Source organism: Diceros bicornis, chromosome 7 (assembly GCF_020826845.1).
Source record: "Diceros bicornis minor isolate mBicDic1 chromosome 7, mDicBic1.mat.cur, whole genome shotgun sequence".
Classification (NCBI taxonomy): Eukaryota; Metazoa; Chordata; class Mammalia; order Perissodactyla; family Rhinocerotidae; genus Diceros; species Diceros bicornis.
The window spans coordinates 48,073,602-48,100,781 of NC_080746.1; the positions used below are offsets into that span (position 1 = coordinate 48,073,602).

The following is a 27,180-nucleotide window of genomic DNA, read 5'->3' on the forward strand; positions in this document are numbered from 1 at the left end:
AGAGTTGGACGTATTAAATGACACTGTGAGAATACACGTATATAGTTGTATTTCTCACACAGCAGACAACTGTAGACACCTGCGTTTGTACATATATGTGTGTATGTAACCTATTCCCTTCAATTTTACTACTTTTCACAAGCTACTCAAATTCTAACTTCGTGGCCTGCCACCCAAATCTTCTGGTGGAAATATTCTTTCACATCTCTCTCCCTCCTACTTCTTTCCCCCCACACACTTATGGTATGTGCAGTTTCGCCAGACCCGTGTAAAGACAGGGGAACACTGATGGGATTGCTTTTCACAAGTGTGGGAATGAAAATCCTTCCCAATGAAAACATCTGTCTCTGTTCAAGTCATGCCCAGTTATCCCCCAAAAGAAATGTTCTGATTAACTTTTTTTTTTAAGTCTTAAGATAGCAGTTTGTGTAGCAGATCTAATTAAGAAGTTTATGTAACAGATCTGCAGGGTTTTTTTCCTTCTTCAACTGGGTTCTTTCAGCTCAGTTTGAGTGTTACTAGCTTTCGCCATGCAACGGCCAAGTGCTTCCCGAGCTGAAAATTATCAGCTTTTGTGGGATACTATTGCTTCCTTAAAACAATGTGAACAAGCTATGCAACATGCATTCATTCCGGTAAGGAAAATTTCCTTTTATTTTCCCAGGGATTCTTTTATTTTTCTCCTTCTTTTCCTCGTATAGCTATAGATAAGTGGTATGTATGCTATAGATAAGTGATATGTATTCTATGCATTGAAAAACGTGGTATCTTTCCTGTAGTTCTTTTTTGAGATAAATATATGTCTGTTTTTGCTTTGTATAAAATCTGAATTCTTAAAATGGCCAAACATTGATCAGTGAGAAAGAGTAAACAGTGGTTCAAGCAAATCCATCCCACTGAGGATAGTAATTTCTAATAGTAACGTGTACTAAAGAAAGAGCACAAGATTGATATTCCTCATATTAATATTTGAAACAGCTTACAGTGTGTATTTCCTGGTTGGTTCCCCCACAACTACTTAGAATGGCTTGAATATCTTTTGCAGTGGGTTTGATACATAGATCAAGAAGCCAAAAGTTAGTTATTACATTCCAATTCTTTGCTTATCCAAGTAAAATCCAGTTACTAAAGTAAAACAGTGATGCACTACTTAGAGATTTGTAAAAATGGCTAATAGAAGGGTGTAGATATATAAAGTGAATTAATAAGTGAGTCAGTGTTGTGTTTTATATTACAGAAGTAATGTTTGTGCTTATAAATACCCAACCAGAGGAACCAGGCTGGCTACATTTGATAGACTGAGATGAGATAAATGGGACTTGGAAGATGAGTATTAAAATATTTGATTCTTTAATTACATCTGTTTTGAAGGATTGAGATAATCTATTAGGAATAAGAGAGCACTCTTAAAAATAAATCCCTGCTAAAAATTATTTGGAATACCTCAAGAAAAACATTATGTGTAACATAGAAACTCAAAGATATATGCTTCTTTCAATAGATGGAATAAATCTTTGAAATTCAGTTTGTTTTCAAGTGACTCGAGTTAGATGCCGTTATATTTTTCTCTATAGCTTCTGAATCACCTAAATATTTCAAAGACTGTGTTACATTTAAACTTCTTCTCATTGAATACTATTTTCTAGTTGGATCTCTGTAAGTTGATCTTGATTGTTAAAGACTTAAAACATATAATTTTTGCAAGGAATGTAAAAAACTAATGGTGAGAAGCTCTCTAAGTGAGATTAAGTTGTAATGATTCTACTTTGAACAAGAATCTGATGAGTATAGTTTGCTTCTCCTATCTTTTTAAAATTCCTCTTTTTTGTTTTATCAAGGAGAGTATGATTCTCCTTGTGAAGCTCAAATATCTTCTCCTTCATGAAGCTGTCTTTGGCCAGGCAGAGTTATTTTCTCCCTTCTTGGTTTCTTGCCTGCAGCTCTGATTTATCAACTAACATATTTTACTGTAAGAGTTTTCTTCTCTGTCTCTCTATATTGTCACTTCCTGGAGTGAAGGAGAAAAGAAAAGCAAGTTGGAGAAAGGAACTAACCTTTATTTGTATTTTTGTTGTCCTGCCTTAAACTCCTTGAATATAGGATGTATCTGTTCCCAGGTCTGACACGGCGCCTGGCACAGCAGAGAGTGCTTGGTGAGCATGTGAGAATGAATAAATGAAAACTAACGAGAGTCTCCAATTCCAGCATCTCCAACTCCAACTACATGGCAGTTTTCATCACCAGCTTTGTCTACACTGACCTCATAAAATTATTTCCGTTCAAATCCATCTGGAGAAAGCAATAAACCTTGACTAAAGCATTGCGGTGGGATGATGGTGGGAGCAGTAATGTGTTAATGCAGTAGACAGACCCTTATGGGAAAAAATAGCCTTGGATTTAATTCCCATATTCCACAGGGTACTCTTTCTTCCACTCTAGTGTCTGTTCCCAATTCCCCTTACTGCATGCCTTCACATAGACATATCCAAGTTTTATTTAGATTTGCTTCATTTTGACTGCTCCAAATCTTTTTTCAGAATATCTTGGGAATTTTCCAGTTTCTCAAATTTCTTCCAAGTTTTGCATTAAATGCATCATTATATCATCATAATTTTATGTGGACTGCTTTTAGAAAATATAGCCATTATTAAATATTACCATCAGTTGAGGATAATTCTGTTTAAATTGAGCCTCAATTTATTTCTTTGTCAGAAAATATAGTTTAGATCGCAGAAAAAGAGCTCCATTTATTCTGTACTTAATGTACTTTTTAAACCCAGTGATGTGTATTTCATACACACACATTTATACACACACATATGCATACAAGGATATATGGCATTCTTGCCTAATGATACCCTTCATTGTTTGGGATATCTAAATAAATCCTAAAATATGCATATCTTTACCAGGCTGTATTAAGCATATTAAGGAAATGACAAACTATATTGACTCAATCAATGGCTTCCTTTAAAGTAAACCTGGATCTCTTTTAAAATAAAATGCTTGGAAATAAATAATGTGTAGGAAGTATGCACACATATTGATGTAGCTGATCTTAGGAAAAATGACCTGAAAACTTCAGAAGCAAGTAAATGCTATCTGTGCATCTCCTGTGAGTGTGGATTCCTAACACATCGTTAGAATGCAGAGCCACCTAGATGGTCTGGATCATCTCTCACACATACAGTAAGCTATAGATCACAAATGATTTTTCAGTCAGTGCAGTTCTATGGACTAATAATGAACCTGACATAAAATCTCAACTCGTAATGCAACCTGCCCCAGAGAACCAACCCATACATCCTAAAATCCACTTTGCTGAGAGGAAACTTAAAGCAGCGGATACTTGGATAGTATATTGCCCAAAATGGTCTGCAGAAAGAAGGAAGCAAAACTGTGAAGTCCTTCAAAGTTTCAATATTTGATTTCCCATAACAGAACGTGCTGTATAATGATGAGGCGGAAATCATTATCTTTAGCATAAGTGCTGGCTAATGAAGCTCCTAAATATTTACTGAATGGATGAACAATAAAAAGCTATCTCTTGAAGTTTCATAAATTTATTCCATCATTGGAGCTAGAAAAACAGGCTTCTGGACGGTCAGTATCTTTGGCTATTGAGCAAATCAAAGGCTGTGCTGTTTTATTATTCAAGCTAGTGATATGCTTGTAAAAACAGTCCCATAATTGGTAGTTCTATTCATAGATACTTGCCTGTCTTTCTGTTCACTTATTAGTTCATTCACTTCACTCACATTTTATTGAGCCCCTGCTGTGTTCCAGGGATGGTCCAGGATAAGGGCCTGAAGGTACAATTGAACTTCTTTGTGACACTGTCACTTTGGAAGGTAGACTGCATTACCCCTTGCCCAAATCGTGCCCCACTGTCTCTTGCTGCAATGTACAAAGGTAATTTTCCTTATGTTGCTAGTCATCATGTTTGGATTTGGTCTTATGTGAATGTCATGCAGCTTGCCAAGCATTGGGAGAGATACTAAAATGAATAGATTAGAAGAACCCCTGATGAAGCCTACGTGGAATTCTGCCCACAAGGAATTTTCAAATGGGTGTACAAATCATTCTAACACCAGATACAAAGTGTTGAGTGCCCTAAGTACCCATGAATTGCCATAAGAATTAAGAAAAGGGGCAACCTTCATGGAAGGGTATCTCAGCTGGATTTTGAAGGTTAAATAGAATTTTGACACGCAGTGATGATGGAGGAAGAGAACATTCCAAGTGGAAGGAACAGTAAAGGCACTTACTAGTTATATAAATGTCGTCTATTTTCCCATCTGCTCATTCACTCAACCAATATTTATTAAATATCTTTTATGTATCAGAAATTGTGTAATATTCCTGGGCATATAGCAGTACATAGGACAAGCTCAAACCCTGCCCTAAGGGCATTTACATTCTAGTGGAGGAGACAAACATTAAATAAACAATTGCATGTATATATATGTATTGCACACTTTAGTGCTATTTTATGAGAGTTTATAGCATGATCACATAGCTAATCAATGGAAAGGCCAGGCCTTAAAACTAGTTATCTGACTCCACATCCCATTTTCCTAACAGGTTCACTAGAATAAGGAGAAAACCACTGAAACCAAAACAATTGCAACACAATGTGACAGGAGCAGGAATCAAAGGATGTACAAATCACAGTAAATGCAGCAAGGTGGGAGTGAGCCATCCGCATGGAACGGAGGGGAAAGATGATTAAGGAAGACTGAAAAGAGGAGAGAAGTCTTGAGATGGTGTTAAAATAGGGGTTTATCAGGTGAAGGAGGTGAGAGAGGATGATACATTAGGTACCAAGGCACTGAGGCATGAAAGAACAGTATGGAATGAGGGCTGGTTATCAACTTTCCCTAAGTTCCAATCTTCCTCTTTGAGCATTAGGGAATAAGGTCACGAACAACAAGGATGAGAGTTGGGTCATTCATTTAAGGTCAGGGATCTTGCAGGTCAATCAGAAAAGAAGCACTAAATAATTCAGGCCCAGACTAAGGCACTGGAGCCTTAGAAGAGAAGCTCCAGTGGAGAAAGAGATGACTTTTACACGCCTGGCTTCATTACCCCCGCTACATATGGCCTGGCCAACAGGTTAACACTTATCTGTACCTAGAACTGAGGACATATGCATAGAGAAGCAGGAAAAGCTTGTGCAAAAATCTAAGAATAAAACAAATGTGGAAGAGTAAAAGGAGATGAGAAATCATGTGGTCTCTAAGAAAGATACTGAGAGAGATGAGCCTGGCAGGAACAACAAGAGGCGGGGAGAGGCTGGACAATGGGCTTCCTGTGTCCCTCAGAACTCCCAGTTCTTAGTCCTGTCCATCAGGTGGCTAACCTGTTGTGCTTCTTGCCCTTTTAACTTGATAAATTCAAATTTTGCTTATGCTAGTGCAAGTGGCTTTCTATCCCCTGCATTTGGAGAGCTTTAACTAAGACAGGGGCCAGTTAGTGGCTCGTGGTCCAGGGACAGGACCCAGCCATACAAGAAAGGGCAGAACAAGAGCTCGGGAGAAGGTGAGCAAAACAGCTGAGTGTGCTGAGCTTCAAAGTGAACTTCTATCCTTCAAGACTTAACTCACATCCCCTTCAGCAAGACTTCCCTCACACCTCGTAACCAGATCATATTCCTTCTCCCTCATTATTTCAACCCTGATTAACACTCCTTAAAGAAAAACAAGAGTAGGAAACCTATGTACATACTGCTTTAATGTACTTTTTCTTATTTGATCATCACCATACCAAGATGAAATAGCCCCAATGTTGTTATCTCCATTTTAGAGGATCAGTGGGGTCAGGTACCTTGTTTAAAATCATTTGGCAGTAAGATCAGGAGAAAACCCAGGCCTTCTGACTCTAATCCCATCTGCCTTTCTCCTTCACACCCACCACGGTACGTTGCCCCTATTTCTCTTGTGATATTTCTCTGCTTTCTATCATTAGCATTTGGGGGATTTCTCTTGTTTCCACGTGACACTGTAAACTCCTTGTAGGGCAAAACCATGTACTTCCTTTTCCTACTTTCTGCAGTTCCAAGTACAGTGCCTTAAATATGATGTTTGCTAAATAAATCTGTATGGGCTGATTAATACTTAAAATGTGAGAACTTAGGTAGCAATGAGATGATAATGAGGAAATAATCCTTCTTGTCTCAAATACATCCTTAAAACTACCTCCTGAGCTCCAGCATCGCTTCCGCAGACCCTGCCTCTGGTCCCTGGATGTCGAGTTTGAACCATCGTAAACTTAGGTCAGCTCTAAATAGGATTTGTTCAGTGACAAGTTTCAGTCCTAGTTCATGGTGTTCCAAGTGTGTTTTGTCCTTTCTGGATTATAAATATTACTTGACTCATCATCCTCAATCATGTTGAATTCATTTCTCTATTTCCTTCCTATTAGCCTCGCTTTGCATTTCTGTCTAGTAATACCCCACTTTTTAGTCTATTTCCTTCTGAAGGATATGAACAAGGCTATTAATGGAATTTCTATTAGTAAAGGAATAAATATGACACTTAATCTATAGAGATATTCAACCTAAGGGGGAATAAATAACTACATCAGAAGGGACCTGGATAATTGCAATAGCCTGGGACTGCATGAACTTTGCAGATTTCTGGTAAAATGGAATGAAATTGTCACTTTTGTTTTTGAACAAAAGGCAAGAGCTTGCCATCTTTTTATCTTCCTCTCTTGTGCAGTTTGCATTTTCTGTGACTGCTGTTCTTGTGGTTCCTGTGCACAGGCATCTGGAGTCCATGTAAAATTAACGCCAGGTGCAAGATGCCTTCTCTTTATTCCAATATTGCTCATTGTAAAATGTTTGTATTGACTCATCAAAATGGGGTATTAGCGCAGATATATGTTACTGCACAATAGAGTAAAGCCCATCGTCCGCCACTCCCACTTTCCTCACCCACTCCGGAAACTGCAAAAATAGGACCGAAAACATTTTTGTTATGGAACAGAAAAATAGACAACTGTTCAGAGTTAATAATAGCAGTCCTCCTGCAAGTAGCAAAACAAAATTAAAGCATACACACACATCAAACCCTCAAAACCTTTAATGAGCTAATACTAGAAATGTTGTACTCTTTTAAGCTGCATTTAGATGTTTTTACTTAGCAGGAAGATGCCTAAGAACAATGGAGTTTCTAATGTTGATCTTGTGTAGGGACCAGAACATATACTGTACTAATGCTTTCACTATTGCTTCTGCTGAGACTACTACTACTACTGCCTACCTTCCTTCTACTGATCTATCTTGTTACAATTTTCAAAGCCGTGTAAAGTAGATTCTTTCTCATTACAACTTGGCAAGGTAGACAAGGCAGGTTTTAGTATCCCCATATTATTTATAAGAAAATTGAAGTTCAAAGAATTGAAGTGGCTGGGATCAGAAGTGGTTAAGTAGTAAGCCATAATCTAGCAGGACTAGAATCTCAGTCTAGTGTACTTTTGCTCTGATTCAGAGTTTTAGCTACTTGAAAAATCTAGGTCTAAATCCCTTGCTCTACGACTTGCATCTTGGGCAAATTGCTTAACTTCTCCAAGCCTCAGTTTCATCCTCTGCAAAATTATATATTATACAGATCTTTTTAGGATTGTTTGCAGTTTAAATGAGATAATGTGAGTTAATCCCTTAGCACAATGGTTGACCAAAGAAAGTGCCCAGTAAGGGTTGCCATTATTCATGTTGCTAATTTTTAATATTATCCCAAATGTATCGTGTTACAAATGGCATAGTGTTTTTATATATGATTCCATTTGCTTCCTGAAGAAGCATATGAGGTTGACTAAATAATAATTTATAATCTCCATTTATACATGAAGTTTCAGAGAGGTTAAATTAAATGGCTAAGATCATCATATAAGTGAGGAGAAATGTCTCAAATCTCAGTCAGATGACCCAAATCCTAGACTCTTTATTACTATTTTTATTATATTCAAAATTAGATTAGTATTAAAATCAAGAATCATCCAATCCTTATTTATAGTTGGATGTAACCTTTGAAATAATTTAGAGAGTTGAGTGACCTGACCAAGTTCTACAGGGGCACAGCCAGCCCTGGAAGCCTCATCTGCTGACTCCAAGTGCAGGGCCAGGAAGTGCTCATCGTATGACATAAAAGTTTAATGTGCAAATGTTTTTGTCAAGTTAGATGGGTAAGGAGGGGTCACGACATATAAGCTTGCAAACGTTATATTCATAAGGAAGTTATCATCTCCTTTCCAGTTGGTTGGGGAAATCCTTTATAAAACAAAGAAGGTTCTATTGAGTCTGAGTCTACAATTCCAGTGGACAAAGTGGTCTGGGGGAACAGAGAAAATCAGCCTGGGAACCATGATTTTACTCTCCAACTTGTGACAGAGTCCCCATGCACCAGAAAACAACCTCCTCTCCGCCTTCTTTGTCTTCCTTTCATTTTTCTCTCTTACCGTTTCCCTCTCTCTCCTCTAGCCCCCAGCAACAGATAATATTCCTCCATCTTGACTCTGAAACACACAGTTGTAGAATTATCTCGGGCCCAGTAAGAGGTAAATTGCTAAGCAGTCCCCTTGCTTTGCAGAATAACTGAGGGTAAGAAAGCCATTGGAAAATTGAAAAACCAAGAGTAACAGATACACTGCCACTCTGGGAAGTAAGGCAGCTGTGGGGCTAGGAACTGGTTGGCATTTTGGACCTAGAGATTTTTAGGCTTTTGGCTATGGAACAAAGAGTTCATTGCATAGTCAATGACAGCATACAAACACATCTGCAGAATATATTCTTCGGCACCATCAAATGCTGGCAGTATTTAGCCAACTTCTATTATTCTAGTCCCATTCACTTCTCCTTTTTATTTATTCTTCTTCCATGTTTTTTTCTCATTGAAAATGATTCCAAATAGAACATTAATTTTGAAGAAAAAATGTGTAGAAGAGAGATTGGTAGACTTACAGATGTTATCAGAATTTAACATAAGGGAAATGGAATTAAAATGTTCTCTTCTCTGTTCCTTCCGCATCCAAGCCCAAGTGCCATCTTTTAGACGCAGGTCTTAAAACATCCTCCAAACCTAACATAGAGGTGAGCATATTATAGATTACTAATGGTTAAAAAGGAAACCAAAAATATGTCTCCTCTTCATCTCTCTCCCTAACATTTCCTTTCATACAAAAGAACCATTCTAGATATGAAATATTTTAAGACTTTCTCCATGGCTTCGCCTGTTATGTTGTAAGCTTTGAGTGTATGATCTATTATCAAATTATGATTGGTAGGGGAAAAAAATGAAAGCAGAGTTAGATATTAGTTATTTTTTCTGGAGTTAAGGCTTATAGAACATGGAAAAAGGCAAGGATGGAAGAAAGAGCTTGGTGATAATTCTCTGCTTCACTTCAAATCTTTTTGACTCTTTGATATAGAAGAGAATTTTTTTGCCACTAATTGAACGGTCTTGAGGCCAGAAAATTAACTGATTCACAAGAAAAACAAATATAGCCTATGAACATAGAGGAAGAGGATCATAAATGGATTTTTGAGGTGCCTTGTCTCAGACATACAGAACCTCATCCTTTAGCCGATTCATTAGAAGCTGTCTTGTATCATTGTTCTTTTTCCAATTTTCCAAAGTTTATTTTTGACTTTTGTCTTATTTCTGCATGCCTTTCTTAACACTGTCTTCTAATTCTCTGGATCTGAATGATAAAATCAGAGATCATCATTGTTTTCCAGAAAGAAGAGTTGTACAGTCTCCCTGCCTTCTTTCTAGCATTTCCCAGCAAGGCAAAATTTATGATGAGTGAAATCAGATCCTTGATGAGACATGGATTCTTTGAGGTCATCCATTTCACTCTTTATACCTCAAATATAGAAACAAATGGGGAGGCTCAGTGAACTGCCTTGTCACCATGAGGTATTGAACTTACTGGAATTTCCTGATTCCCAATCCAGCCATTTTTATACCAGAGACATAATTCCTCAACTGGATCGTGGTTACTTCCAGGGAAATAGAGTGCTTGATTTTTGATAGCCATGGAGGAATTATCTGAGATGTCTGATTGACTCTATTATAGATAACTTAAAACGTTATTTTTATATTAAAAAAGTAGATGGTTATGGAGTGAAAAAACTACATAAATTTTTAAGATAAAACGTAAGACTTTAAATAAATGTCTAGTTTTGGGTGAATCTTTTGGGATATGTCTTCAAATTCATTGAAAAGTTTGAGGAATGCTCAGGATACTATTTTGCTTTCTTCATCATCTTTGAGTCCTTAGTTTTTCACCAAATCCCATGCTTCCTCCCACCTCTCTGACTTCTGAAATGTGCAGTGGGAGAGTAAGTTAGGGCAGGGAGCATATCTGGCAGCTACCTTCCTTGCTCTACACAGGGCGGTGGTATGACAAGAATATGGATTTGGAGTCAAGAAGGGTGAGCCTTGGCTCCACTAGTTATTAGTCTAGTGACCTTGGAGAAGCTGCGTTACAGGTTCGTGCCTTACTTTAAACTATATAATGAACATAATTATAGCCTGTAATTTACAGGCTTGTAATGAGGTGTAGAAAAAGTGAGCTGGGCCAGCCCCGTGGCATAGTGGTTAAGTGCGCGCGCTCAGCAGCTGGCGGCCTGGGTTCGGATCCCGGGCATGGACCGATGCACCGCTTGTTAGGCCATGCTGTGACGGCGTCCCATATAAAGTAGAGGAAAATAGGCACAAATGTTAGCCCAGGGCCAGCCTTCCTCAGCAAAAAGAGGAAGATTGGCATGGATGTTAGCTCAGGGCTGATATTCCTCACAAAAAAAAAAAAAAGAAAAGAAAAAAATGAGCATAAAGGGACAGCATATAGTAGGCACAGAGGAGTATTTCTGCTTATGACTTTCCTTAATTTACATGCTGCGGTTCAAAATAGCATGGTCTGCAGTGCATAACAGGCTCTAGATGCTAACACATTGACTCCAGCAGGCAGTGTGTTATAAGAGCTAGTCACCAGAGGGCAGCATGCAATTACCCCTTTCTACTCATTTCATCTAATCTGTTGCCTCATGTGTTTCTCATGCATCTTATCTCTTGTTGCTGTGGCTCTAGTTCCACAGTTCTAAAAACCCATTGACAAACATCTTTTTGAGTATATTGTATGCCAAGCACTGTTAGGAGTATGGGTAGGGGCAGCTGGTGCAGAAATGAAGTAAGACGAGGGCCCTGTCCGCACAATGATTACAATTTCAGCAAGAAGATACAAATATCACATATGTACCACCTAGTCATCAATACATATAAGGATAGAAAGAAACATTAGTTAAGAATGTCAAGTCTTGGTGCTTTCATATGATTTTTCCTTAAATATTTATAACTCAGTGTGAACTGAAGTAGTACAAATAATGAATACTTTAAAATTTGGAGGGTGGGATGGATAGATTGAGACCTGCAGTGAGGATTGAGGAAATTTTCATGGAGAGTCTGGAACTTGAGATTGTCCTTGCAGGATGGATAGAATTTGGTTAGGTAGGTAAGAGACGGGACCATGATTGATTCAGGATGTGGGAGAAGGAAGAAATGTAAGTAGTGACTTTATCGTAGGCATGAGCAAGGTGTGTGCTTGGAGTACAGAGAGTCCTGGCCTAATGGAAGAAAAGGAGTAGAGGGAAAGAAACAAAATAGCAATCATTTGTTGATCACCCACTGTATACAGGACCCTGATCCACGTACTACAGAAGAAATAGGCCCAACCTTAGCCTGATAAACCAGGTGATTGATAGCTTGCTCAGAATTCTGGTACCTAAGTCTGGAAAATACAACTATACTACTAAGATTATAACTCTGGTGGCTTAGCAAAAAGGAACAGATGGTATCCACATGGATCTTTCCAGGAATAGCACCACGTGGCGTGAATTAGTGAATTAAGTAGGTATGGTTATTGTGGCATGGGGCATATTGACTAAACCACCTCTGAGATTTGAGCTAATGACCCAATTTTTTGTGCGATCTTCAGAGAACATTCACACAAATAAAGCAGTTAGCTTTGTAAAAGCTCAGTGTGAATCAGTGGGACTTGTAGCATCATGGACTAATGGGAAAATGCAAGGGATTTAAAGTCAGAAAACATAGGTTTGAATCCCAGCTTTGCTTCTCGCTAGCTGTCTGACTTGGGGAAATTCACTGAATCACTTTGAGCATCAATTTACTTATCTGTAGACAAGGGAAAATTCCACCAATCTCTCTGGGTTTCTTTAAACAGTAGGCAAGAAAACACATATAAAAAGCTTACCATATTTCCAGGCACACAGTGGGTACTTGCTCAATCAGTGTTAGTTCTCTTCCCTCTTGCTGTGGAATTAAATGATCTATTGTGTGTGGACACGATTTATAAGTTATAAAGCATGGTATCAGTGGTCAATCTAATATAATTATCAATTTGAGTTTCAATGAGGATCTGCATACTTAGTGTTGGTGAGTCATTTATTTTAGTCTTTTATACTAAGTGCAAAGAGGTATGTGGAGAAGGGTGCAAAATAGAGGTCTGAGGTGATTATAACTAACAGTTCAAGCAATTTTTCCCTCTTGTTCCAAGTGGGATTGATTCTATAGAAAACTTATAAGCTAAAGAAGACTCTCTGGTTCCAGCTCTCCACTTTTTGTGCCTCATTCTGCAGGCTGCCCCATCTTTGCTGTACTGGGGATAAAGATACCCAACTCGGTCTAACTGAGGTCCTCAGGATATCATTCATTTTCTGCAAAATATTACACTACTTTGTATTTTAAAGGTGAATCAAGCAGGCTTGTTAACACTTCAGTCTAAGGGAAGAAATACTAGTGGTGAGTTTTCAAAGATCAGTGAGAGAATTTGTGTTGACTGTAACAAACATCTGGATACTTATCAAATCTTAATAGAGAGCAGAAGCAAATGTTTTGCAGTTGTTAAGAGTTACCCACTTTGGAATTAGACTGACAAGTTTGACTCTTGGCCCTGCTAGTATCAGCTGGATGACTTGGGCAAGTTATTTAACATCTCTGTACCTCAGTTTTCTATAAAGTGAGGATAATTTTATTTTTATTATTAAGGGAGTTCAGGCAAGCAGAATAGAATCGAGTTCAAGCCAAACATGAATCTGCCATTCTTTCTTCCTATTTTCTGACCTAGGCTAGTGGTAAGCTAGGCAGGTAATCATTCATGCATTTCATTAAGCACTAGGGAGAGGGACCAAGGTTTTAGCTTCCTCCAGAGTTGCTCCCTTGGGGCATCCTGCCACAGCCATTAACCTGAAGTTAAGCCTTGCCTAGCTAAGCCTTGGGCACTCGCACTGTTCACACACCCACCCACTTGTTATTGACTTGGAGTCCTCTCCTGTGAAGGCAGGTGCCCTCTGTTACTTCAGAGTAAGGCAAACCAGGTGACAGGCCAGAACCACTTGGCCCTATTATTTGTGATGACTCAGAGCTGTACTGGATCGAATTGCACCCACCTGGATGGTCTTATAGAGGAGGGAACATGAAAAGGGAAAGAAAATCCAGGAAAGCAAAAAATAACCACAGTAATAAATAAAATAACCTTACATCTATAAAGCACCTCTCTTTTGCTTCACATGCGTTATCTCTCCAGCTAATTTCTTGGGAAATAGGTTAACTGGAAAATAGTGTTGTCCCATTTTTTAAGTGGGAGTTTGCAAGAGATTAAGGGACCTAGAAACTCTCTGAGAATTGGGGAATTGAATCTGAGTCAGTACGGTGAGAAATTTCTCTTCAGACATGAAAGAGAAACTAGCAAATTGCAGGGCAGAAAATAGCTGCATTTTCAGCCTGGTAGCCTGGAAAAACTCAGGAAGGGAATCGGGAGATGGTGGTGGTTACTGCCACGGGTTCTAGGGCTAGAAAGGCAGGGGTTTGCAACCTGGTTGTAGCACCTCTTAGATTTGTGACTTTATGCAAGTGACTTAGCCACTTTGATTCTCCCCTTCTTTCTTTTTTTAAAAAATGGGACAATGTTTTCCTTAGAACATTTTGAGAATTAAATGTATCGATGCATCTTAAGTATTTATTGCAGCCCCTGGAACACAATAATCATTCAATAAATGCTTAGTGTTTTATTATTGATATTCTAGTTGTTATTCTGCGTTCAGTTTTAATACTAAATAGTTCTGAGATCTGGGACATGCCGCTTTCTTTCTCTGTCTCCATTTTTATATTTGTAAAATGAAAGGGTAGACTAAATGATTAAAATCCCGGCTTTAAAGTTTTCTGACTCTGAAGTGTATCTGTATTTCATGTTTTGTTTTTCCTCTCTCACAAAACCATCAATGTGTCTTTAATCAGTCATTTACCAAAAATTTTCTTTGGAGCTTACTCAAAAAAGTCCTGATTTAGTCAGCCTGGGTGTGCCTGGGTCATTAGCCTTCTCCTATCGAGCCTCCTGTGGGCCTGCTCACATGATGTACTGGGGCCCGGTAACTGGGCCAGAGTGAGGAGGGAAGGGTTGTGGCACCGACCAGGATCAAGGTGGATAGATCTAATTAGGCTTTGAGCTGGCCTCTGAGTTGCTGGTGAGCAGTAAAAATTAGAATGCAAAGAGTTCCAATAAAGTCTGATTCCACTCTGAGAGGCAATAGAACATGATTGTCAAGAGCATGGACCCTGAGCCAGACTGTTTGGGTTTGAAGATGATCTATTTACCACACATATGACTTTGGAAAGTTACTTAACCTCTGTTTTCTCATCTGTAAATTGAGAATAAAAGTACCCGTCTCATTGGGTTATATGAGGATTAAATAAGTTAATTGATATAAAATAAGTGCTATATAAGTGCTGCCCTTATTATCATCCATCCCAGTGTTAATATATCAGGAGATCTACGTGTAGCTGTGTCATAGTACCATGAGATTACAGATAGTGATGATGCTCAGCCAGGCAATTGCAGGTTCCTGGTAAATCCTTCAAGTAGAAGTAGGACCCTGCCAACACTTGGGGATGTGGGGCTCTAGTCCAACAGATTGTAGGAAAGAAAGAGAGGGAAGAAAAGGTTTCAGTCCTGGTAGAAAACTAGAGGCAGAAAGTTGAGGCAGAAGATCACCTCTCAACCATATCACATTTTTTATTTCCAGAATGGGCCAACATGATGGAGGGTTAGGGGGGAAATGTAATACAAAATAAAATTATCCTGAGTTCAGTCCTTAGCATACCAATTCATTACTTAATGTTAATTATCTAATTTCAGACCTGTTTGGGTATGTGGTTAGTAACCCCAATATTTTACTTCCCTGGTTCAGACTAGGACATGGTCTGATTGGGGCTCATCCTGATGGTAGCCTTCTCGGTGTGAATTGTGAAGCTAAAAGACTGTTACTATGGTATCTTGTAGCAGCCAATTTAAGCCAGCTAATATTTACCTTGAGGTTCTGAGATCTCCAGCTCTCTCAGTGAAATCACATATGTATATAGATGGACTCATATTAAAACTTTCAGTGGCTTCTATTTTGCTTCAAGTCATTATGCCATATCATATATAAAAGTCATTTATAGGGCCTGTGTTACTTCTTGCCCCCTCAGAGGCTTTGTCCTTTAAAGCTGAGAAGATAACCTAAAGACACTGGGCCCCAAAAGCAGCTCATATGTTATTCTTGGCATATTTTACCTTCTGCTCAATTTGGCCTACTGACAACCACCTGCCTTCTACTTGCATGTCCCAGGTCCTTTGAAATCCCTGTACAATTCCTAGCCCATCAATGTTACTGTTCAGTTGCTGCTGTATCTCGGTCACTTGACTGTGTGAGTTTCTCTTATTTTCTGTTTTCCTTCTTGCAAGTTTAGGTCTATAACTAATCGAGGCATGGATTCAGTCTTTTGACCTTTCACTGGTTAGCTTGCACTTGTCAGACCTAAGCTTCTGAGAGTGTGTTCTTTGGCTCATGGGCTACTGTACCGCCCCTGCCAACACCTTGCTTGAAGAGGCTTCCTCACCGTAGCTGGCCTGGTGACCACATGCCCATTTATGTCTGAGGTATTTCCCACATCTGGCACTTAACAAATATCAAGAAGTAACAACATCAGTCAGAATCAATGAACTCCTTTGAAAATTTGCATTCATTATGTGAGATTCTTTATTAGTTACATTCTCTTAGTGGCAAGCAACAGAAGTTTATCTTGTACTAGCATAAGCAAAGTTATTGATGTAAGATAAGAATATTTGGGTATCCCATGAAACCCAAGGACAGGAAGGTGGCTGGAATTCATGAATAATTTGATCTAATAATTTAAATTTTATCAGTATTCCCTCTGCTTGCTTCTGGCTTCTCTATGATTAGCTTTATTCTTCCCCCTTGCTGTAAACTGGCTTTCTCCACATGGAAGAGAATGTAATATGAAAAGCAAACCATTTACATCTTATAGTTGGGTCACCCAAGAGAGATTAATTTTCTTAAGCCTTTATGGTTTCAAAAATCCTTGCCTATATTTACATAAAGACAAGCCTTGAAGCTTCTGATTAAAAGAAGCTTTTTTTTTTTTATTTGTTAACAAATCTCTTTCCAGTTAATGAAAATGAGCATATTGAAGGGGGATGCTGGAATCTGCTAAGTCACCAGTTTGATTTACAGGTTCAATTAAAGAGGATATCTAATACGGAGAGAGATAGCACACACAGCAAGGCAGTATGAAGACAAAGCTTAGAGGAAACCATCAAAGTAAACAGGGAATTGGTTTTAAGACTCGGAAACTAAGCTTGCTCAAACTGGGCATGGACTCACATGATTTCAAAAGTGAGAAAAGAAACAGGAGCCAGGCTGAGCCAAGAGAAGATCTGAAATTAAAATCTGGTGGGAAGAGCACACTCATGGGCTGTACTTGGAATTCTACTGCACTCTGTGCTGCTACCACTTGGGATTTTTATTCTCTGCTGATATATGCCATTGACTACCTAAAAGATTCCAAAAGCTTCTGTGAAAACAGTCTAGGGAGGGCTATGTGAGTTCTGCAGCAGAGCAATGGGGGATCTTCAGAGATCCTGATGTAGTAGCACAGTGGGATAGTGTGTTATTCAGAACAGCACCCCAAGACATCTCCTTGGCTCTCACGCGAGGGAGTTGCCAATGTCAGATGTATGTGTGTGTTCACACAATCCACACGTCCTGTTTGTTCATGCAATTTTAGTGACTTTTATAGATGTAGGCACTAATTGTGGCTTCTGGATCTTTGTTAGCACGAGAAGAAGCAATGAGCTTTCCATATAACATAGATTGTACTTTAAGATTTACAGCCTCTACATCCCGCAGTTATGAAATAATTAATTATTATTTCATAAAAGCTAGATAGTTAAGTAATAGTGACTGGTTAAGGAAAGAAGATGACAGTGGATATTGGAAAAGTAGTCACAGTCATGAGATTTGGGGGTTATCTTGGAAATGCTCTCCAAAACTTACAGAGGTATTACTTTGCTTTATACTCTCACCTACACTTTATAGCTACATTTAGTCAATAATTCCTTAGTATTTACTGAGTTCCATCTCTGTACCCAAGTGCTATGAAGAATTTTAGAAAAGTATACAATCCTTGTCATTTGTTAAACGTGAAGTCTGATTGGAAAGACCAATTTTACACACATGAAATGGAAAATAGCTACATAAACATACAAAAATGATAAATGGGATTGTATAGGAAATAGGCTTATGTATAAATTTATTCCCAGACCACATTAATGCAATCTGTAAGAGGAAAAACAAAAGTAAGACGGGTTGAAAGTCTCTAATCAAATCAATGCATATTTATTGATCAAATTATACTAGATAATAAAGGGAAATATAAGTATTGGGTATAATACTCAGAAAGTTTTCAGTCTAGTCCAGTAGACAAGGCACAAATGCTTTTGGGAGTCCAGGAACCAATTAGAAAGCATAGAAGAGACGTCCATCAAAACTAAACAACAAACAAGCAACAATAACAAAAACCGTTAAGTCATCACCAGATTGCTTTCTACATCTAATACGCAAGACCCTGAGGCATCTCTTGCCTTCAGTGTGGTCTTTGCTTTGCCTGGATCTTATATGCTGCTCTAGCTAGAGCTCTCTAGTCACTGCAGGACTCAGGTGATGGAGCCACCTAGATACTGGGATCATAGAGCAGCTTAGTGCAGAAAAAAATGGATTTTGAGGTCAGAAAAGCCAGTGTTAAATCTCAGTTCTTATTTTCCCTGTACCTCAGTTTTCTCATTTATAATATAGGAACAGTGATAATAATGCCTCATCAATATAGTTTTGTGGAGATTAAATGAGGATATATATGCATATCCTTATACATGGGCAAGTAATATATATTTAATAAATGGAAATTAACAAGATCTAATCAGTTCTCTTTAGTGCAATTTTAGACCCACTACGTAGATACGTAGAGCAGGGTCATGTTCTCAATGCCCAGTGTTTTTAGTTAAAACATGGAATTTTGTTTTGTAAAATCTGCTGGATTGCCATTTGTTTTATCATTCGATTAGGATTCCATAGGCACAGATTGACATTAAAAAGCTGTTAACTCTGTTAACTCCGCAGGGCACAGCTAATGAAATGTCCCAAAAGTTGAGCACTTGCCAAAACCACCATGTCTCTTGATTAATCATGATGAGAGTATTTCCTTTATCTAAATGAAATCTGCAATTCAGGAAGGAGATTAAAGATCCTTCGGGGGATGAAGGAAAAGTTGCTGTGAAAATTCTAGAAACTAGAAAATAAAGATAGGTCTACTCAATATTCATGAAGTGAGATTGGTTGATGCAAATAGAGATTGCAATCTCTTATTTTCTAATGAATTAGTTTGTAGCGCTCCTATATCAGTTTTACACAGATTCCTACTCAACTTTAAAGAGAATAACTATAGTTTGTACAAAATATGTTTAAAAAAGAAAGCTTAGCATATCCAATATGATTTTATGCCATCTTGGACTAATTTTTAATTTTCTGTCTAAGGATTTCTAAGGTATGTGGTCAGAGGTGCATAAATGACAAAGAAAAGATATGATATAGCATGCATAATAGATAAGCACATATGAGATGTCAATAAGTGAACCCTGCTGTTTTGCATTGAATACAACATACTGTCAAAAGGCAGTTTAAAGAAGAGTTGTAAATATTAGTTTCGGTTTAATTTTGCTTCCATGAGAGAAAAATCAAATTTCTTTAGTACAGCCATTTTATAAAGAAATGTTACAAATTTTAACTCTCAACCACTTTATTAGAAATCCTTGCCCCGTACAAAGCACAAATCCTCACCTCCTACACTGTTGGGTAGAATTTAAAAGAAATGAGTATAAGTTACATTGCTTACTTCATTTCATTACGTGGTAAATGTAGCAAACAAATATTTGAGGAGAGGAGGGTACAGGGAACTCTGAGCCACTTCATTTATCCCACCAACAGCTGGCACAGTGCCTATACAGGTCTTCAAGAAATACTATTGAGCTATTTATTAAATAAGTTAACAGATCCTATCTCAGAGTAAACTACTTACTATTTAAATTTTTTTTCTATTTCTCTCTTTTAGGCTAGCCCTGCTCCTATAATTGTCAACACAGATACTTTGGACACGATTCCTTATGTAAGTAACATTTTCAAGACTTTCTTTAAAAACTACGGTAGAACTTAGTTGGATTTAAAATTCCATAAATACTCAGTTTTATCCAATCCAGATAATCTTAAGAAATGATGTGTAGAATGCATTTTGTGAGTTTTCTTTTGATATTTGCTAAATCTCAGCTTAGTCATACAAATATTTTCCTCTTTCATTCATTGTTTTGTAAAGCACAGAGACCTGTCATGAGAAAAAACCGTAGCCGATTGTGTTCAAATAATGTTAGTTTCCTAGGTGGTTCACTGAAAAGAGATTGAATAGCTTATAGAAGAGATGAACAAACTTCTCTGGATTTCTTAGTAGAGGAATATTCAAATCAATTTCGATGACAGAGCCTAGGGCATAAGTAAGTGATCGATAAATATTTGATGGATTTTGCTGGGCTTCTAACAAGAATTGGAACAAAAGTTTTATAAGGGTAAAGTCTCTCTCTATGTAATGAAATGTATGGTTTTATAAAAGCATGGATCATGAGATAATAGGATCAGGCAAATCAGTAAAGCCTCGGATTCTGTACCTACAATACAACCACTGTAATGACCAAAATTCTGGACAACAGAGTCTGGCTGGGTAGGGGAGATTGGAGAGTAGCACTAGGCCACAATGTGGGTGAGTGGTTGACATTATGGAGATCCAACAAGACTTTGTGAGTTGCCCTAGCTGATGGGTAAAGGATAGTGATTTGGGAAGATAGGACAGACACAGATGCATGCAGACAGAGTTTGAAGCAAGGAGAAGGGCTGTAGGGATAATGGACAAGAATAGATTTCTGGTCTTTGATGAAATGAGTAAAGCTTGTGAAATACTTAGAAGAAAGTAAGTGCTTGGTAAGTACCAGCTATTTTCAATCTTAGACCTCAACCTCAAATGCCTACAAGAACCAAGCAAATCATGGAAACAAATGGAGCAGGAGGCGTGGGGACAGTGCGGAATATAGAGCACATGGCCTTCCAACAGGGGCATCTGCCGTTTGGCTCCAGTGGGTTGATACCAGGGGGAAATGGGGGCCAAGTGTTGCCAGATTACCCAGTTTTTTCAAGAAAACTTGGAAATTTTATGTCAAAGTTTGCAATTTTTAAATACAGGCAATGGGTTTTCAAAAGTTCAAACACTGTATGTGCCAAACAAAGTGCGTCTAGTTCAGAGGCTGCCCTTTGGGAGATGTCTGCCTCAAAAGAAGTGGTGGTCCTGAACAGGTTCTGCAAGCCAGGACTCAGCCACAGGGGAGCAGAATGCTAACTGGAGTACAAGGTTGGGACTTGATTACAGGAACAAGTCACTAAAACTGGGACACAGGATCAGGACAAGAATAACAGCAGCTTGACTTAATGCTGAATCACCTGAGCTACTGAACTAGGGCTTCTTATATCTTTCTGAACAAGAGTCATTTGGGGTCATGCCGGAAATGAGGTTAAGCTTACTGATAGGAATCAAGTGGCCTCAGCTGTGGAAAGTAAAGGACTCTGTTAGAAGGAAGCAAAGCAATGCATTAAAGACACATGGTGTCCACTATTCTCTCACTCTTCCTACCTCCCTTTACTTATCAAACATTTATATTGGAATTACTGTATACCTGACACTGTTTTAAGCGCTTAACAAATATTAACTCATTTAATCCTCATAACAACCCTATGAGACAGGTACTATTAATTTCTTCATTTTACAGATGAAGAAACTGAGTCATAAGGAGGTTAAGTAATTTTCTTAAGGTTGCACAGTAAGAGGCAGAGCCAAGAAGGAACCTAGATAGCCTGGCTGTAGAGTTTGAGATCTTACTTAACTCCTATCATGCTGCTGCTTATGTTTCCTCCTTCCCTCTCTAGTTTTCTGCCTCTCAGTTTGAGAACAAAGTTTGCTTACTTACCCCTCTGCTGCATGTAGCTTTAGGTGGAAGACAGCTTGTCACAGAGGCTTCAATACCCCTGGGGCAGGGAACCATGTATATATTAAGAAATTCTATGTCTTTACTACATTAAATCTCTTTCCTCTATTCATTGGCAAAGCAGTGAGCAGTGTTTTGAAGTAGACATGGAGCACAGAGACGATTTTGCTTTCTTGTGGTAGATCTATATTATCTCAAAGCCTTCTATTAGGGTTCTCATGGCTTAATTGCCAGATTCCCTCATATAAAAATAATTTATCAATAGAATCTAAGGATTTTGTACACACGTGCTCAATTGGTATCGCAACTAATTAGCCAGTAAAATCAGCCACATATAACAAATTAATCAAATTGCTCCCATTGCCCTAAATAGGAACTTTGTACCGACCTCGAGTTCTTCCAAGGGCTTTTTTTCATCTTCAACTTTTTTGTACTTAATGCAAACCTCTTTGAGCTTCTTTAAATGTATGATTTTTAGAGAGGTTTGCTGAGCAGCTTGGTATGGTCCCAATTCTCACAGCAATGTGTTCTTGACTAATTCATTTAATTTTTCTGGACATAAATTTATCTATAAGACAGGAATTATAATACCTATCTCAGAGGTGGTTGTGAGGATCAAAGGAGATTATGTATATGAAATCATGCTTTGTTACCTTCTGGTTGATAGGGGTTTATTTATCATTTTATTTAATAAACACTTATGAAGTGTCGGGGGAAGAGGGAGAATCTCCCTCTGCCCTTTCCCTTAAGGTTCTTCTGGCTGGCCAAATAATCAACAAGACAGGTTAGCAGGAGAAAACAATACCAAGTTTAATAACATGTATACATGGGAGAAAGCAGGGACACTGCGTTTCTCAACACAATAGCAGAAATTTTCATCTTAAATACCATCTTCTTCTAAAGACAAAGGAGGATGTTGGGGGTGGGGGGTGTCAGTTACAGGAGATTACCACTAAAGCACTGTAAACAAGGGTAAGGTTATTATGCAGATTTAAGACCTCACCTTCCACATTGATAAGTTTCTAGAAATGAGGTCATCCCCCCTCTTCCCAAGACAGAGAGGGAGATACCTTTACAAATGGAGATTTCCCTTATAAATGTAAATGTCTGTCTGGCAACTCCTCGCAGGGCCATCCAGAGAATGTGGCCAGAGAGACAGAATTTCCGATAAGATGGGCTTGTTGGTGCCTTTCCTATTGTAACATCTATTTTACATTATATTACAGCCATCAGATGGAAGATCTGTTCCAGGAAGGAGCCATCATGTCAAATTCTTTAGGCAGTTAGTGGGGGAGGTCAAATGTCCTTCAGAGAAAACAATCAAGGTAAAGAGATATATTTCAGGGTGGCCAAATTTTGATCTCCCACAGAAGTAACACATGCAAGACCCCAGGAGAAGGGTAAATATGAATATCTTCCTCTGTGTAGAAGAAACATGAATACATTATCTATTGAAAATGGCAGATTGAGTGCATAGCCATTAATGTGGATATGCTTTAGGTCTTGGCATAGACCCGACTGTCACCTTTGTTCCTGACTCACTGGGTAACCTTGAACAAATCACTGTTCCTTTTGCAGACTATTTTCTCATTCCCCAGTGTTCTATACTTTGTTTTCCTCTTTTCTTTCTCATGTTCTAGTTGTTCACATAATTTCAGCTCTATTTAATGAAAAAGTGATTTCAGAGCTCTCCAGAGCATTTCAGTCATGTTGCATAAGAACATTTCCTGCTTTATAAATATTACCTAAGTGACAAGTTTTAACTTATATATTAAAGTCCTCCTCAAAAATAATTTCAGTACAAGTAAATATGTTAATTTTGCCAATTAGCAAATTTGATTTTAGAAATATATGGTCCTTGTGGAAATGATTCCTTGGCATATATGCAAATGGAAATAGAGTAAACAGAGGATATCTGTGGTCAAAGGAAATTTTTAAGTGTCTAATAAAGGTACAAAAGATATTTAAAGAGGTTTCTGCTTTTCTTTTCTTTTTTTTTTAGATAGGTAAGTTAAGGGATATTAGAGCTCTTAAAGTATCTGCCATTAATAAAGGGGTCACTGAGGTTCTTACACATGAATGCTTCAAATAAAGTCATTCTTGTATGGCATCATATCTTAAGGTTAGGTAGGACATTATATGTGGCACAGTCCAGCCTCTCATGCAAAGCAGGAATCCCTATATGAAGATTAAAATCTCTCGTGGAAAAGAAAAGAGAGAAAAAGAAAATTCCCATTTCAACACTCTGTAGTTTCCACTTTTTACTCAATCTTTTTATTTTTCCCCACGTATGTTGAATATTGTTTTATGCCAGATACTGATAATACTCTGTTCTTAGAGAGTTCAGAGTAGTAGAGCCTGCGTGTGATCTGTAAGTCCAGCTCCCTGAAGGTTGACAGTGAAAAGGTATCATGTTACTGTTGGGGAAGGAGGAGTATCCTCTACCTACTGTGGGTCCTTCCTGGCTGGGCTATAAATTAAATTGACATGAGACCGAATAGCAGGAGAAAATCGAACAAAGTTTAATAACATGTATACATGGGAAAAAACAGGGAAACTGAGTTTCTCAACAAATGGTGGAGGTTTTTCACCTTAAATAGATTTAGGTAAAGACAAAGGAGGATGTTGGGGGTGGGGGAAGAGACAGCTATGAGGGATTTACCGAAAGCACAGCAGTAAGGGTATGCAGATTTAAGTCCTCTCCTTCTGTACTGATAAGAGTTTCCAGAGATAAGATCATCCCCCACTCTCCCCTGTACAGAGAGGGAGATACCTTTACAAATGTAAATGTTTGGTAAACAGACCTTTGATAAGAATGGGCTTAGCCAGGAGCCTGCCAGTCTGTCCATACCCAGAGTTAAATTCGTCTAGGCAGCTAGTGGGGGAGGTCAAATGTCTGTCAGAGAAAAGAATCAAGGTAAAGAGACATTTTGGGGTGGACAATTTTGATCTCCCACATTACCCTCTCAGTACCCTGCAGTCAACTGGCATGGAAGCCTCTTCTTCTGACATGCTTCTTCCTTTCAGCAAACCCTTCAGAGTTTTATATTGAACACTATTTAAACAACTCCCATTCTTTCTGCTTTAGAAAAATAAAGTTAATCAGAGAGATTCTAGAATGCCTTTTCTCTCCATCCTTCTCTAGTGTTCATTTCATAGTGGTTATATTTTGACCTGTTTTCTCGAAATAAGCTGTGGAAAGTGGTATACTCAAGAATCACGAGTCTTAAATCTTTCTAAGTAACTTGGAGTTCAATGAATGCAAACCTCTCATTTTGCAAATACAGATATTCTAGCTCAACTAGTAAATGGTAGAGGTTGGTCTACCATTTACTGTTACTCCACGTAACAGTCAATTTTTGGTGTGTAACCAACAACCACAGAATCAATGGCATATAACAACAAGCATTTATTTCTCCCATGTGTGTTTGCTGGTTGACTGGGCCAGCTACTTCAGGCTGTAGATTATCAGGTTGGCTGGGGCCTGTCTGCTTCACATGCTCATTCTGGGGCCCAGGGGATGGGACAGTACTACCCAGAGTATGTTATTTTCATTGTGATGGCTGAAGCTCAGGAGGACAAGCCTAGGACACAAGCATAGTTAAAGCCTCTGCTCACATACAATCCACTAACATCCCACTGGCCAAAGCAAGTCATATTGCCAAGCTCAAAGTGGAAGAAGGAGTGAGTATTTGCTAAACAAAAAACTGCTACACCAAAGCCTTAAATAAAAGGGCTAAGAACCTGTGTATGTACCTTTGTATAAAAAAAAAGTACAAAAGAAGGAATCTTATACTTTAAAAATATTAGTGGGTCAATGATAATAAGCAATTAAAGTGTCAAAGGGATCTAATTCAACTGATATAGGGAGTGGGTATCTACATCATTAAGGGTGACTAAGGGATAATATTGAGAAATAAAAGAAACATCTAGCAAGTATTGGCAGTACAATGACTTTACTTTCCTGTGAGACATTTTGTTGTCTGAAACTTTGTTTCCAGAGGTAGACATAATAGTGGAGACAAGGGAATTTGTTCCAGAAATTCCAGGACTGTGGCTTGGAAAACCTCCCAAGAAAGTGAGGGAGAGAGAGGAGAGGAGAAAAAAGAAAGAAGAAGAAATAGGTTACGAAAAGATATGAGAGGGTCCTTAATAGTATCACCTATTATATTTGACTTCCAAAAAGATCATTTATGTAGAAGTTACTTGAAAACAATTGTAATATCCTTGTGCTATTGTCAGTGAGATTTTTGTAGAGAGCTTTAAATGTGAAAGGTCATCGGAGGCAGACATAGCTATGATTCTGGGGCAGTGGACCAGAAAACATTCTAATGGGAATAAAATGGTCCAAGGAATGGCTGACAATGTGAGTGAAAGTTGGTGAGAAGAGAGAGAGATGAGAGAAAAAGGATGACGTGGGTTCAGGGACACAGAGAAGCAATCGAATTAGCAGTGAGGTTCATTCGGGAACCAAACAATGGGTTTGAGACTAAGAGGTGTTGTTAAGCAAGGTTTAAATGGTATTTCTGATTGATTCCAGCAGCAGGAAGCTGAGGGTAAGAGCTCTCTAAGGAGGAAGTTGCTGTATTACCGAAGTGGGATGACCAAGCACTTGGTCATAGAGCTAGACAGTGAGGCATTAATTTCTTTGAGTCATTTCATGCAATAACAGACCCTTGTGATTTAGGCTACTATTCACTTTTAATTGGATAGTTTTCCAGAATTACCCATGAAAGGAGAGGAAGCAGAATTATGTTTGTTTCTTTGAAGCCCCTGGCAGTGATTAATAATGGTGAGATATTTTGGAAGAATTTGCTGATTTTAGTACATTTATCCTTCAGCAAACAGGTTTGTTTCTTTTTGTGGTTTTTCCCATGAACATTGTTAAAACTATATTGTTGATGTTTTTATCTGTTGGGAATGTAGTATTATCCGGAAATGAAAAATCTTTACCTGCCAGAAAGCAGCTTAATTTTGGTTTAACTATGCCCATGAGGCAATAGGAATTCAGCAATAGAGGCAAAACCATCAATATTTGTTCCAGAGTCAAACCTAGCCAATCTAAATCCATTGCTCAACTGCCATCATCAGCAGATCCCCTGCTTTTCCACTTGTTACTTTGCTTGAAAAGGCAAGGGGTGGAACGTAATAGTACTTCTCAGATATTAATGAGCGTAAGAATCACTTGGAGCTCTTTTTAAAACGCAGATTCTGATTCAGTAGGTCTGGGATGGGGCCTGAGAGTCTGCATTTCTAATAAGCTTCCAGGAGAGGCTGATGCACAATTGTACACCACACCTTGAGTAACAAGAGAGTCTAATAAGAAAGACTAGGGTTTGGATTCAGGAGCAATTAAGTTCTAAGCCCACCTCTGCCAGTTAATTCTTTCGTGAGTTTTGGTTAAGTCAAATTGTCTAAACTTCTGTTTTATTATTTGTAAAATGGGGATAGTAATATTTGCCTTACAGGGGTTACTATAAGTACTCTTCCTAGTACATAGAAGGCACTTTATAAATGTTCCTCATTAGATTGGGGGGGTGCCTTTGATAAAATAGAACATTCCTTTGACTAAATCTTAAACTGTTGACTAAGAATGCAGAAGTCATAGCTAGTTCAGAGGTAGGGCCAATAGCAGTTATGTAGGTCCATGGATCTACCTACATCTAAATCTTTGCTTGTCAAAGTGTGGCC

At 38.3% G+C, this 27,180-nt stretch overlaps 1 protein-coding gene across 11 annotated transcripts in view; it reads left to right on the forward strand.

Moving 5' to 3' along the window:
* DLG2 (discs large MAGUK scaffold protein 2) overlaps positions 1-27,180 on the forward strand; it is a 1,867,373-nt gene that overhangs the window by 1,167,818 nt on the left and 672,375 nt on the right. For 8 of the 11 annotated variants that reach the window (XM_058545485.1, XM_058545490.1, XM_058545494.1 and 5 more), the window contains one exon: positions 19,521-19,574. In XM_058545485.1, coding sequence (XP_058401468.1) covers positions 19,521-19,574 — 54 coding nt within the window. Of the gene's footprint in view, positions 1-530; positions 636-19,520; positions 19,575-27,180 lie in introns of those variants that run through there. The other 3 variants (XM_058545493.1, XM_058545495.1, XM_058545496.1) reach the window with 2 other exon arrangements.